General features: G+C 44.1%; 3 protein-coding genes across 6 annotated transcripts in view; 2 read left to right on the top strand and 1 right to left on the bottom strand.

The window, feature by feature from the left end:
• Positions 1 to 15150, bottom strand: part of KCNQ5 (potassium voltage-gated channel subfamily Q member 5) — a 247978-nt gene that overhangs the window by 37289 nt on the left and 195539 nt on the right. The window lies entirely within an intron of this gene.
• Positions 1 to 15150, top strand: part of LOC310704212 (uncharacterized protein) — a 162190-nt gene that overhangs the window by 54893 nt on the left and 92147 nt on the right. The window lies entirely within an intron of this gene.
• Positions 7888 to 8784, top strand: LOC310704210 (mpv17-like protein 2). The gene has a single exon (XM_083497403.1). It carries the CDS (start codon positions 8110 to 8112, stop codon positions 8674 to 8676), a length of 567 nt encoding a protein of 188 aa, XP_083353529.1. The 5' UTR covers positions 7888 to 8109; the 3' UTR covers positions 8677 to 8784.

The following is a 15150-nucleotide window of genomic DNA, read 5'->3' as shown; positions in this document are numbered from 1 at the left end:
CCAGTGGAGCTATCTGATTAAATATATGTCCATGGAGCTTACTTCCCTGTATGCATACCAGTTCTAGCCACATTTCAAATCATTTGCACCTTTCCCCAAGCAAAGTGTTGATAACGAAAAAGCTACCTGTTTTGTTATCTTATAGGCAGGGCAATGGACCTGTTATTGCCATGTCCTGAGTTTCAGATGCTTTATTGTAGCTGCTTCCCTACCCCCCCCCCCAAAAAAAATCTATGGGACTATTTAATCATGTTCTTAATGAAGCCCTGAAATGGGAATGTTTTCTGTGGTAAGCTACCTTTCCCTGTGCCGATTCTGGAATTTCACACAAGATCCACTTATCCCAAGTGATTCCATAATTCAGAGGTTACCAAAGCAGCAGAGTCACATTGCTCTAATAACCTTCTCACTGTCATGGGAGATGGCAGCCAACTCTTGAAATACAACCCTCAGTACATCAAAGGTCTGAGATGGATGAGTGTTGAAAGCATTTTGCACCTTTCAGAAACTGGCATTTAGATAAAATTTAGAGCTTTCGCATGTCCTGAAAAACTTAAAAGTGGCTGGGGTTTTTTTTTGGGGGGGGCAAATTCTATGGTATTTCTAGATAAAGATCAAATTCAATGGGAGCAGAGGTAGTAAAAATTGTTCCAAAGAACCTTTCAATGCAGATAGTTGTAGACTGGTGTGCTTGTAGATGAGGCTATTGTGGTCACAGAACAAATTCCACATGTGGAATAGAACCTCCCCTCCCTCTCCTCTCCCAGCAACCCCCCCCCCCCCCAAAAAAAGCTCTGAATGCCTGGGAGAACCACTAGGGCAGATATGGAAAGGTAATATAAAAAAAAGTTAAACAAGATTTTAAACCAGCATTAAACAGGCTTTTCATCCTTCTGGAATCTGAATTTACCCCACAGTTTTAACTATTATTTTACACACAACCTACTGGAAAAGTCACAGCTAGTTTGAATGTTGTGTGTTGGCCTTTTCATAGCTCAAATTATAGAGCTATCTCATTGTGTAGTGGGCTTGACTACTCTGAGCAGACCTAGGGATTGTAAACCAATAGACTTTTAAGCCTTTTTCTAAGGGCAACTTGTGTGTGGGGTGACTTTGCCCAGCAGCATGGGGCCCAGAAAGCAGTGTGTGTGTGTGTGTGCGTGTGTGTAATGCTGCATCTCTTTGCAACTCTTGTGAGGTCTCGCAGAATGCTGGGCATCCTGCATGATTTTGGGAGATGCAAGAGGAGCCAAGAGCTTAAAAGGCCTCAGCCATGAGGATTTGTGGCCATTTTGCCCTACAAGCTTCCCACTCACCTGCTCTTGGTGCAAGAGCCTCACTGAACTAACTATCCGGGTCACTGCTTTACAAGGCCAGAAAGAAGTTTCTTCCTTCCCAACTTGAGCTCGCCCTCAGTTGGAGTTTTTTCTGCCTTTTCCTCTAGTGACATAAAGCTTTGCTTACATTAGGTGCTGAGATAATTCTGTACTTTTGTGGGGCAAAAATTGCATAGGTCAAGATCAGCATAGTAAAGGGGATCACATAAGGGGCCTGAGGAAAGGGTTGACTAAGGCATGCTACCTGGCTGGAATTTTTCACCTTGGCCGCCCAGTGAGAACCTGGATGCCTGGCTTGCACCACACCAGGGTTCAACGCTGGGTGATCACCTCAGATGGGCTGACTGGAATGAGGCAATAATCCTTGTCTTACTGCCATGCCAACTCTGCTTACCTGCTATAGTCATTAAAGTTTCAACCTGATTTCACCCATCACTGCTGCCCTGTTTCAGTTATTACACCGCTCTCATGGGTCACCCATATGCCATCTTCATGTTATTGTTAAGGTATTTATGGATTGCACGTTACTAATTTTCACACTAGTTATTTATTTTGTATGCTTATGTTATTCCGGGTTTTTATAGATTGTTGCTTTCATACTGATTTTATTTATTGTCTACTGATATTTGCTTGCCTGATAATAGACATGTGTTGAAATGTGTTGGGAATTTCAGCCATAAGTTCTTTGTGGTTTCTGACTTAGAAGTGGCTATTTTTATTGCGGCTGCCCGCTCCTTATTTGCTTTTGACATGATTTCTCAAATGTGCACTAAGGCCTGCAGTTGCTTTCCTAACATACTTCATGTGGCATCCAGGGAATTTGCATTCTACAAACACTACACTGCTGGCTTTGCAGGTGATATTCTGTTTACTGTACTGAGGCTGGTTAGTCATTCTGTTTCTTAAGGAGCTGGTTGCCCTAGTATTACTTCAGTTCTTAGTTTGTGTAGGTCTGGAGCCACCTTCCCCAACCCGGTGTTGTCCAGGTGTTTTGAACCACAACTCCCATATGCCCAAGCCAGCATGGTCAGGGAGTTGTAGTCCAACAACACCTACAAGCCTCTGTGTCTTAACCAATTTTCTCAGGAAGGGAGTCTGAGGAACTGAGGCATATAGTAGCAAAGAGAGACAAAATTCTAGGCTCTTCAAAAAGAAAAGCCCTGCCTAACCTTTTGTGAGAGTGTCAACAAGGATATGGACATGAGTATATGTTGCGTTCTTAAATTTTCAAAAAGCTTTCAAAAGCTAAAAGGAGTCGTGAGATGAAGGAGCAGGTCTTCTTATTGATTGGTAATACCGGTAGGTTAAAAACCAAAAAGCACATTTCTCACAATGGAAGAGAGCTCAGTATTGGGATCTCTGCTTCCTTAATTGCAGTTAAATGACCTGGATTGGCAGGGGGGAGCAGTAATGAGGTGGTAATGGGTTTGCTTATTGTTCAGGATGGTGAAAACAAAAGAAAACAAAAGGAGCTTTCCAAAATAGGTGAATGGCAAATGTGATTCAATGTAAGCAAGTGTATAGTTATGCACACTGGAGCGAGACACCCTAACTTCATATATATGCTTATGGGGTCTGAACTGGGTGTTTCTTCAATTGCTTAAATCACCCACTTCAGACCTGAGGTGGTTTTCATTGAAGTTGCAAAAACATTTCAATCTGCAGATGATGTTTTTCTGTGTGTCCTGGAGGAATTCCATTTTAAATGAATGTGAGCATCAGTGGGTTGATTGTAAAGATCTGTGACTATCTTGTTTTTTATGTGACAAGGAGAACATCCCATATGATTTGTAATGACTCTATTAAGTGCACATTTGATGGTGGGATGGATGGTTGGTATCATTCTTAAATTGTTCCAAACTTTTGTTGCTCGTGGTCCAGATGACAAAGGATGTCATAAATGCATCGCCAACAAATGAGCAGCTTGTTGGTGGGCTCCTTAACTATGACTTGTTCAGGCTTCTCAAAAATAAATTGGCATAAAATGGAGCCATGCAGATGCCCAGGAGCAAACTTAAATAAGTCATCCTTAAGGAGCCCACCAACAAGCTGCTAATATGGTGGTGATACATTGGTGACATCTTTGTATTGGTGAACAGAATCAGTGGCAAACAAATGCTAGAACTTAAGGAGTTATATTCAACTAAGTTATACTCAGAGTAGGCCCAATGAAAACAATGGACTTAGTCATGTCCATGAATTTTAGTGGGCCTCCTCTAAATCTACTGCACAGAACCAAAGAAAAATATTAACTCTGTCCCGCCATCAAAGTTACATGCAACAACACCACTGAAAATTAATATAGCCCTTTCCTGGATGATAGTCTTGTCATGAAGCAAAACAAAGTAACCACAAACAATTCATGCAAACTACTGCCTTCCATTTGCACAAACAAAGTATGTCAAAACAGTGTTTAGATTCCTATATCCTGCCCAACATTTACTTTTAGATGTTTTACATGTAGCATTTTTCTGGTTTTTTAAAAACTTTTTTAATTAAAGATTTCTTGGTTTACAAAAGTATGTGCAATGTCTCTTCTTTCTACAGATCAGTTTCATTTGTTGAGACATTAGTGTTACATTAGGAAGAATAGGGGGGAAAAGGTGGAGGGAGCCATGGTGAGCGGGCGTGGAGTCGGGTAGCAATGTTTCTATTTTACTTAATGTATGTGTGGGGTTTTGTGTCAGCGTCGTTTGTGCAGGTTCTTTTTGCTATTCGCTTGTTTTCCTTTGGTGGTGAGGCAGGTTGGGGTTGGCCTAGGGTGTGGTTATTTGTTTGTGATTGGCTGTGGTGAACTTTGTTTTCATGTGTGAGTGGGGTGGGTGGGTGTTTTTGGATCAGGTTAGCCACATTGATTTGTATGCTGTTGGTGGATTCTTGTTGTTGTCTTGTTGGGCTGTGTATGTAATAAAGGGGAGCCATTTTTCTCTGTTAAAGAAACTGGATTTATCTGCTTAAAGCCAGTCAAGTTATGATTAATCATCACCTACTAGTAAAAAGTAATTGGCAAGATATCTTCAGGAAATTCTCTGAATAAATGGCTCTGTCTTGATTTTTGCAGATGTTGTCATTTTAGCCAAAAAGTCTCTTGAGTTCTCAAGAACATACACAATAGTCTCTGGATGGAAATCCTGTTAATTATCAACATGGGAAATATTAATTACCCAGCCTCTCCAGTTTTACAATTTTGTTTCAAGTTGCAAGACAACTTAGTGTTTTATGATATAAGAAACTAAAGTGGCTTAGATTTCATAATAATCCCGAGTAACAACTTGGACTGGGATGTGAAAATTGATTTGAGCTATTGCTGTGCAATACGATAATAGTGTTCTCTGGTAGCAAAAATTCGGGGGGGGGGAAGGGTGCTATATTTGAATTACCTACTCAATGGGAATTTTTGGAATGCATCTCTTAGGACTCAATGCACTTCAAACTACCTTTAATCATGTGGAAGAAAGCAATTTCAAGTGGCCATTACCCCAAATATTATTGCTTTTTGGTCCGTCCGTCCCCAAATGGGGACAGCTATTCACCTTGGTTTGTAAGTCATCATAGTCCTACTCAGAGTAAATCCATGCCCATTAATTCCAATGCCTCTACCCCTGAGTATGATTCACAACCCTTTGTGTTAAACTGAATTGGCTAAAATAAATAATCCAGGATAGAAAGAAGCCTGTAAGAGTCCACAAAATTGCCATGTATGCTGGTAAGCAGATGGTCTTTTCCCTCCCGACAGCAGCCTCACACAACTCATGGGATCCTATTACAGAGCCCTCAAATTTTTGTAACCAAACTTGCTTTAAAATAGGGGTGGAGAACATTTTTCACTCAAGGGCCTCATTTCGCTCTGGGCAACCTTCTCGAGACCACATGCCAGTGGTGGGCAGGGCCAGAGGCAAAAGTATAATATAGTTTTGTGTAGTACAATTCCACACACACGCATTGCCCTGCCCACTATCTAGACAAGCAAGAGGCATGTTCAGAGTTCAAGGACACACTTGAGGTGTGAAGCAGGGCTAATGAGGGATGTGGCCTGGGGCCAGATAGAGAGGTCTGGGGGCCACATTCAGCACCCAGGCCTGAGGTTTCCCACCTCTGCTTTAACATATAGCAAGTCCCCATCCTGCCAGATGGAATTCAAAGGCTTGCAAGGGGACATATTTATGGGAAGGCAAAGTGGAGTAGCTCAGCAAATCTGAGGCAGTGGCAATGAGCAAGCCCAGACACCGTGAGGACTGGGAATGTTTTGGAAGCTGAGCTCCAGCCAGGTCCCTCTTTCACTTTCAGTTGCTGAGTTCAACTGCTACCCCTTTGGCTCATGCATACAGGCAAATCCAGGAAAATCCAGCCTGTGGTACTTACTGACAACAAGCTTAGACACTTCTACTCAGAAGTAAACCCCACTGAGTGCAAAACAACAACAACAACAACTTTCCCCAGGTAGATGGATCTACTGGGTGTTCAGGAGAAGATGGGTGAGTTCTTGGGGCTGCCCTACCACTTAAAAAATTCCCTTAAAGCAAGTTCCCCTAAAGTCAACCTCAGTCCTGCAGTTGCAAGGAGGCAGCCTGACAAAGTAAGGCAAATCTTCCTCGCCCCATTCCCTCAGGCATTTCCCTCACCTGTCCTGACAGAGAGAAGAAAGAAGGACAGGAGATATTATTCTCCCCAGCTTAAGCACTGTCATAAACACCTCCGAGTGTGCATATGCGGATGTTAGTGACTCAGAGGATTGCATACTCCTAAACTGTAGCAAGCTGGCCCAACAAAATACTTAACTGCCTCAGTTGTATCTCTTATTCTGATATTAAAATAGTGAAATATATGCTTATACCAACCGAACACTACATGCATTTTCAGGTACATATTTACAAAAATACACACAGGATGATATCCAACAAAGCCATACTCAGATTCATGAGTATCAATGGACCTACTTTAAGGTATTTTAAGTTATGTGGAATATGAAACATCCATGAATAGGTCATTTCCCACCTGCATTGCTGCGGCATGTTACATAGAACTGGGTGGGAAACCATTTTCTGCCTGAAGGATGCATGCCTTTGTGGCCACATCCCAATGCAGGGCACAGCCAGAAGCAAACATAGGCGTGGCAGGAGACAAAAAGTAGTTAGAATAATGGATGTTATTCTTACCTGTGTATAATAGACTAAATCCCAGATTTGTCTGCCAGGCCCCACCCTTGCTCTTTAATTCTTGAAAGCTCTAGCTAGCAAAGGAATTCTGTAGCCCATCTATCAACGTTGGCTCTTCTATTTTCCAAACGCCTTCCAAGCCCAATTCACTTTGCTGCATGTGGCAGGACAGAATTTCAAACAAATACATGCCCTCCCAAGCCCACATGTTCACACTCCTGTCTCAGCTATGTCTATGCTGGCTTGGTCATGCCCACAGCATGGAAGATGGCTGGGTTCCCAAGAACATGCTCTACAGTGAGCTGGCTTCAGGTACCAGGCCTGTTGGCAGACCAACTCTGTGCTATAAAGAGGTCTGCAAATGTGACATGAAGGCTGGCAACACCAACCTTGTGGACAACTGCGGTGCCTGGAGACAGGTTGCGTATCCATAGCAGGGACCAGAGGCAAAATGACTGCTGGGAGGAGCACAGAGAGAGGAAACGCCATGGTGCCTCTGCAGAAGCACAATTGCACGCCTTCATCTGCCCCAGCTGCAACAAAACTTGTCTCTTCCGCATCGGTCTCTGCAGCCACAGCAGACGCTGCAACCTACCAACAGCTTGACCTCACTCCCAAAGGTGCACTCTTCCATTGCCCCCCCCCCAATGCCAAATGTTATTTTCTTTAAAACTGTAAATGGCTCTGCTTATTTTGCATTTGAAGGAATGCATTTTACTGTATGTACGTTCCAATCCTCCTCCAAAACTGAAAGTGAGAACCACTCCTTTATGAGGGTAAGATCACCTAAGGCCCACTGGGCTACTTCTCTTCTTTTTGGGGTGTGGAGGTGGGTAGAGAGGGGTTACACAACCACAAATGATTGTACAAATAAGCAGCAGCAGCCCAGTGGTCAGGGAAAAGAGGGAAAACATTTTTTCACCTGAAATAGCCAGGAAGTTCTGAAAACCTTTCCTAGCTATTTTCCAAGTTATTGCAGTTGTTTTTAATGGTATGCTATTATATCGAATTTGAATCTCTAAAAACTTTGCTATAATTTGTTTTGTATAGGTCTTCATAATGAAAGCTGAAGGTTATTTGGTTTGTTTGTGATCGTAAGTTGTTTTGTATGCTTTCTTTAGTGGAAAAGCAACTACTTTATAGGTATCCTGTTCAAGGTCATCAATCAAGGGCCCAATTAAGATAAAGTGCATTTACGTTCTGTTGAAATAAAAAGGATGTAAGCAAAGTAAAAGTTTCCTTTCTTTGGATTGCTCATCTTAAGTGATGTAAGAAACAGCTATATTTACATGTACCTGTTCAGTTGATGCAATTTATTTTTCTGCTACGTGTGTGCAAGATGCTGAAGATCAGCCATGACATCATAATAAAGCACAAAAGTAAAATTCTTCACTAGAATACTATGATGTATTTCCTGTGACTCATCATACATGCCTGCTGTAACATCATTCTTCCTCAGGTCCTCACAATGAAATAATCCTCCTAAAAGCACAATGCAACCATCCCTGAAAAAGAATACCTTCAGTCTGGGAAAGGAAGGCTGAAAGTTCAGAAAAATGCTCTCAACATAGTTACCGGATCTGCATGCATTTGTTTCAGAGGAGAAAGAGAGGAAGATGCGGGCCCGTATTATACAACAGCTAGCCGCAATGGCCCGCTTCTATGCACCATTGTTTGGAGGGCGGAACCTTATCATTACCAATACAGTGAGTAGCGGTTTATTGCTGGGAATTGCAGATCTAGTCCAGCAGTCTTTGGAACGAAGGCAAAATCCCAAACACAAGTGGGATGTTGAGCGTGCATCTCACATGTTTATAACGGGATGCACCATGGGACCGCCCCTACATTACTGGTACACCTTGGTAGACAAACTAACCCCGAGAAAAGGACTTGGACACATCAAAGTTGTCATCATCAAGGTAACAATAGATCAACTTTTTGCTCCATTTTTCGGGTGCTGGTATTTCATGACAATGGGACTACTTCAAGGTCACACTGTGGCAGCCAGCTGGAAGGAATTCAAGGAAAAATTCCCGGAGTATTTCTTAGCAGAACTCACTGTGTGGCCAGCAGCTCAGATGGTCAATTTCCTATTTCTTGCCCCTCGCTATCGAGTGCTATTTGTGAATGTAGTGACCTTGGGGTGGAACATATATCTTTCATATCTCAAACACAGAAGTTGAGGACTGCAAGGAACTGGAAGCACAAAAGTGAAGCACAAGTATACTTCTCTGGACTGAATGTGTTGGCTCAAAATACAAACAGATTTGATGCTGCCCCCACCCCTGGAATTTTATTGTTACAGTCTGTGCTTTTTTCTTTTTTTAGATAAAAAGGTGTCGGTACTCACCATGAAATTGTTACAGTAAATGCCACACTTTTAACATGTGGGGGGAAAGGCACTGCGTTCCCTGGAGTACCCCCAGAAAAAAAGCACTGGTTGCAGTCCTTTTCACAAAAAGCAAGTAGAATAATGTTTCCCTATCCTAGTTTCCCCATGTATATATATTTTAAATTAAACATAATTCATTTATTTCGTAAAAATTATATACTGATTGATTGTAAAAAGAAAACCCTAAAGATGGTTTACAAACAGAATAAAACGATAAAATCATCAGTAAAACCCATTAGAAACAACTATTCAAAATACTGTACACAAGACTAGGTTAAGAATCCAGTCCTAAACTGAGCAAGGGGCTCCCTTGTATTCTTTCATCTCAAAAAATTATATGCCTTTTTCCAGCTATTAGCAACTGTTCAAAGACATTTACCTTAATTGATCATTTTTAAAATGTACAAGCACAGGAGGGGTTAAAAACCGAGAATGCAAGTGGTTGTATTGAAAGTAGCCCTCAGGAGAACGTTCCATCAGCCCAAGGATTTCTCCTTGTGAGGAAATGTTCTTCCCCTCTCCTCTCCCATCACCCCCTAAATCTCTTCCGGAGGTTCTCCCAACCTTCCAGAGCAGATTTGGAGATTGCTTGTGGTGCATGCAAGAGAGGGAAGTCCCCTTGAGCTGGCGCTAATCCTTGTGCTAGTGCAACAATTTACCGTATTTTTCGCCCCATAGGACGCACCGACCCATAGGACGCATCAAGTTTTCTTTTTGGGGGGAAATAAAGAAAAAAAAATTATTTCCCCCCCAGGCGCTTGTGGGGCCGGCAGCGGGGAGAAGCGCTCTTCTCCCCGCAGCCCGCCTTCAGATCAGGTCCGGGGACAGCGGGGAGACGCGCTGCGCCTCCCCACTGTCCCCGGAGCTTGTGGGGCTGGCGGCGGGGTCTCCCCGCCCTCAGCCTCCAAACCACTTCGGGAGACAGCGGGAAGGCGGCGTTCCGCCTCCCTCTGTCCCCCGGCCTTGTGGGGCTGGCGCTGGGGCTCTCCTGAAGCCTGGAGAGCGAGAGGGGTCGGTGCGCAAGCCTGGAGCGAAAACCTGCATTCGCCCCACAGGACCCACACACATTTCCCCTTCATTTTTGGAGGGGAAAAAGTGCGCCCTATAGGGCGAAAAATACGGTAGTTGGAACACCACCCAGTTATTATTTCTGAGTAAACATACAGTGTAAAGGACTTAAATAATTGGGGGGGGGGGGTTGCCCCAGGAAATGTATACAGTTCAGAATTTTTCAGCCTAGACTGAGTCATAGGGCAAACATTTCAGATGCAAATGTCTCAGGAAACTGAAGCAAAGTGCAATAGAGCTTTGTTCGAGGAAACAGAGGGCTTATCCACCCACACTTTCCAGGCATAGGTCCTGCTTTAAAACTCTGTGTTTGAGCTGTTTTGTCGGCCACCCCCCCCCCCCCAGTTTCCCCCACAAAAACTCATGCTTTATTGCTCAATTGCAGCAATCGTCAATTTGGGTTTCCCATGGATTGACAATTGCTCTGCTCTGATTGGGCACCAAAGAGCAGGTTTTTGCAGGGAAAGTTCCAGAGCCAAAAAGAAAAAGGCGCCAGGACATATAGCTTTGAAGTGCAGTCCTTGCATGGAAGGAGCAGAGTAAATGTGGCTAAGCCCTAATTCAGGGATCAGCAAGGCTTATCTTGCCTGGGCTGGATTGGTCCCACGGAGATCCTTCCATGGGCTGGACCACGTGCGTGCGTGAGCACACCTGCTCGCGATTTTCGGCACCTGTGCAGACCCAATTTTCGGCACCGCAGAAGCGAGTCCCCACGCACGTGAGTGGGCAGCTCGGTTTGGGGGCGGCTTGTGGGCCGGTCAAACGACCTCCACGGGCCGCATCGCCGACCATGGGCCTAATTCATGTTTGCTCAGTTTATGCAGCTCGGTCTCCTCCTCTGGCTTGGGGACATACTACAAATTATTCTTTCCAGATTTGAACTACTAACACTGCAGTCCAAACCCCCTTTTTGTGGGACTGCACAGGGTTGGGTTGGGCAGAAATGTCCCTCTGATCACCCATGCTGACTCCCACCCAGAGAGAGATGCCAGCATCACTCAGCTAGTGTGGAGCTCCCCATTTTGCCTGCCGCATGTGCGGGTAAGAGTACCATTGGCAGGGTCCCCACTATCAACAGCCTATGGAAATCACTGAAATAGGTATTCAAGGGTCAGAGAGGGGCTGAGCCAGGCCAGTATCCACTGAATGCTGAGCTGGCCCTGCTGCCATCACATGACGGCATTGAGCCCAATTGCCAAAGCAAATCCACAGCAATTTGGCTGCCCACTACATTCTGCCCTGGTGGGAGCAGCATGGCAGTCCCATTACGCCTGGCCAGAACCTGGATTGCACCCTTACTCATGATTTAGGAAGCAGATTTTGGGGTATAAATGGGGTAATTAAAATGGCCAATGATGTAGTTTATTGTTCTGTGCTTGCCACTGGGGAACAGAATTTTGAGTTTCTGACTCAAGCACCAAAACATCTTGGATCATCTCTGCCTCCAACTGCTTATTTCTTCATGAACAGCCCCGTGTTGGTGAGAGCATCAGAGCTGCTTACATTCTTCTCTTGCCCACTTCCAATCTGTTTCAATTGTGCAACTGCACAGGAGATAGTCCTGGTGGATTGTTCTCACAAGCTGAAGTTGCTGTTGTTGCTTTAATTTAATTTGGGGAGCATTAAAGGAATGGAATAAAGAATAATCGCTTGTCACAAGATAACGCATTTCTTTCAAAAACAAGAAACCCACAACATGACTCAACAATCAGTAAGAAGGAAGGAACAGAAGGCAGGGAATGAACAGCCTCAAGGACCTCACAGCTGGATCCTCCTACAGCAGGATGATTTCCCCAGCTTCATACTGACATGATTGGTACGCTGGCTGGTTCTCAAATGCCCTCTTGTCCTGAAGGTATGGCCCAGAACTGAATTAGTTCTGGTGAGGGCTTGCAGGTCTCCACAGATCAGAGGTAAAACACACACCTGAGGGATTAAAGAATAGCTTGCTAATAGCTTACAAAACAGATTAATGTGCTGTGATGCATGCCTTTAGCATAGGAGCAAGCAGAACTGCCATGCAGACTAATTTGCTAAACAGAAGTACTGGCTTAGGTTGAAATTACTATACTCTGGTGGACTTATAAGTAATGCAGAAGAGAGTGTGGGGAAAAAAGACCCTCTGAATGTACCCTCTGCAAGAAATTTGCAGACAGCAACAGCTTCTGTAGTAGTTTGCTGGTGGGCTGCTTGAGTCCACTATAAGGCACTGGTACATAGGGTTGGGGGGACCTGGAACCTGAGACTCTTACTAAAGAGCTTTACTACATAGCAGACTAAAGGTATGGTGTGTGTGTTGATGTGCACTAGCTGCGAAGATCGCATCACTCAGTGTGGGGCACTAGCATCATGGCTGGTGCTGCTACCACTTAACAGTAGTAAACTCAGCCCCAGGAACAAACCCGCTGTGCCTCAACCTCTCAAGGGCATCCAGTGTCCTCCCCCCTTCAGTGGTGCTTTGTTGTTGTACTTTCATATAAGCCACCTGTGTCCACATTGACCTCCCCACCTGGTTACTATAGCAGCTGACCTAGGAAATTTGCGCTTGGACACAAATGCAAGCAATTGAAAGGCATAATAATATTAGCAGCAAACGTGCCAGCTGTTTTAATATCAGGTGGTGCAAGTAGAGGATGATAGCAAGAAGTTGGGAATGTGGTTAAAGCACCCATGTTAAAATAAAGCACCCAGCATCATAATCATAAGCTTTTAAGAAGAGTTCTCTCGTGCCAGTCTGCTATTATAAATGCATGAATGCTGCTGCTCAAACTTATAAGTTCATCTATTGTGATCTGAAAAGGTAACAATTATCTAGTGAGGTATAAAGAGGGGGGGCAGGGGGCGGAGAACCACCTTTCCCATATACACATAACCTCTAATGGAATTTTCTAATTAGCTACAACAATTCTGTCAGTAGAGAAGACTTTAAATTCACACAATTGTTTAAAAAAAAAGGGGGGGAATGCTATACTTGCTTAAACAAAGCCTGACACTCAAAACTGAATGTATCGTGCTTTTAATTAGAAATTAATATTTCAATTAATTTAGCATCAGCATGAGCAAGGTAAGAGAGAGGCTCATTTGTAGCCTTGTCTGTGTCAGGCATGTTCATATTTAATCTATTTTGTTTATTACATCTGCATTCCCGCAGCTGCCTCCAAGAACAGCTAGGAACGGTTGTCCCTCATTTTGTCTGTTGAGGAAGGTTAGGCTGAGAGATACTGTCCCCAAGAGCTTGCCAGGCAGTATCAGTAGCAACTTAGCCAGCCAGCCCTTCTTGTCCTGCACCTCTTTTTCCACAGCAGGCACCCAGGAAGTAGAAAGATCGAATAGCAGTACCCCTTGCAAGTTCTTAGGCACCTCCATTTTCTCGTCCTCTTCGCCATCCTCCACAGCTGGTTTCCAAGGGTCAATCAGGAATAGCTTCTTGGGGCGCTTTCTTCTTCCACCACTTGCACCCCAAGCGTAAGAGATATTTTAATCAGCAGCCCCTCCTCAGCTTCAGCCAGCTTGGTATCTTTTTCTTCCACCGCTGGCTCTTGGCATGGAGTCACGCTTTGTTCTCCCTGGAGACTTCTCCCCCACACTTTCAGCTGCTGCATCTGCTGCTCATGGTCATCTCGCATCCGCTCCCATTGTTTTGCCTTTGGTGCTCATGCATCAGCTTCAACTGCTCAAGGACTGCTGTTATTCCTTCCTCCATTTTTGACTTCTAGGCCTTCTCTCCAGGAAACACAGATCCCACTTCTGACACCAGTGTTACAAAAGCCTGGTGCTTGTCCCTCTCTCTGCCAAGCCATGACAAAGGTGCATGGGATCTCAGGCACACACACGGGGTCTTGTGTCCCCTTTGAGGGTAGAAGACACAGTGGAGACTGTTGTGCTTTAAGAAATAGGGTTTATTCACCTATTTACACCCTTCGTCTGATTGGAGGGGATTCAGATTTTACAGCATGGCCCAGAGCTTTGCAGGCAGTCCTTCCTTCACCCTCACCAAGATGGATCTACCCTTTCTTCTTTTCAGAAGCAAGAGCCCTCCCCCAGAGAAGTTACCCTGGCAACCTTCCAAATCTCTAGTCTCTGGTCACACCTGGGACAAGGAGTTGTTGAAGACCCTCAATGGCTATTGTAATGCTAACAGCTCTGCTCTTCCCTCAGCCTGCCCAGGAATCCCCTTGCAGCTTATATTCTCCCTGCGTATCACAAAGAACCCCAAACCTTGGGATTTATTCATTTCTAGGGTTTACCCCAAATCTCTAGCAATATGAATTAAGCCCATGACTCCCCAATCTTAGCATTCCACTTTGGATCAGCCCTTGCACAGATATAGGAAGTCCTTCTGTTCATGGAAGGCCGCCTTATGAAAGGGGCTATCTGTGATCTAGTGGATAATTCTGCTCAGGAATTTCTGGACTGAACCCTCTAAACGATTGCACACCAGCTACTAAGTGAGAGAGATATAACGTGGAAAACTATAAATCGCCAAGGAAGGGACTTAGGCAGAAATTCAGAACGAGTGAAATTGATGCTTATGCTGCTCTTAGCTGGACTGTGGCCTAAGTGTGCAAATCAACAAAACATTTACTCCAGAATTTTGCTAAATTTAGCGGGACTACCCAGAAATGGAATGGTTATGGCTCTGCCTTCTTACAGTAACTAAAAACAGTTCAGAACACTAGCCAAAAAATTCAGACTTGAGCAAAAAGTGGAATAAAAAAAGGCTCACAAGTACGCATGGTCTTTCAAAATCACGGTTCCTTACCAATAAATTATAATCTGGGGTACAATCAAAGGTGCAGTCTTAACTATCTCTTTCATCAGAATCTCTCTCCCTGTTCTCAAATCCAGAAAACACGTTGATAGCAGCATTTTGCATCAGAAAATATGGCAAATGAAAGAAACACTCTGAGGTTGATTGTAAAGGCAGATTATCGTTTTATTTTCCAAAGTGATATAATGGAGGCATCATTGCCCATAGTGCGCCTGCTCACCCCACTGTTCTCTCTGTTCACAGGTTTTACAGAGACTTTTACAGGAAATGTTTCAAAAGCCTGTTCGATCAAGAGATGATAACACACCCCATTTCTCACTCCCCCCCAACAACTGACCATCCTCGATCCCCCCATTTTTGCACACACATCCCACAAAGCATTTCCACCACGACTACACTAATGAGATATAGTATACACACTCTCCA

The sequence above is a fragment of the Podarcis liolepis genome (genome assembly GCF_965112155.1).
Source record: "Podarcis liolepis genome assembly, chromosome: 3".
NCBI lineage: Eukaryota > Metazoa > Chordata > Lepidosauria > Squamata > Lacertidae > Podarcis > Podarcis liolepis.
The sequence above is the reverse complement of the archived record's forward strand: the minus strand, read 5'-3'. Positions and strand labels throughout refer to the sequence as shown.

Coding starts and splice junctions, on each gene's coding strand:
- LOC310704210 (XM_083497403.1), top strand. CDS start 8,110: ATGCGGGCCCGTATTATACAACAGCTAGCCGCAATGGCCCGCTTCTAT.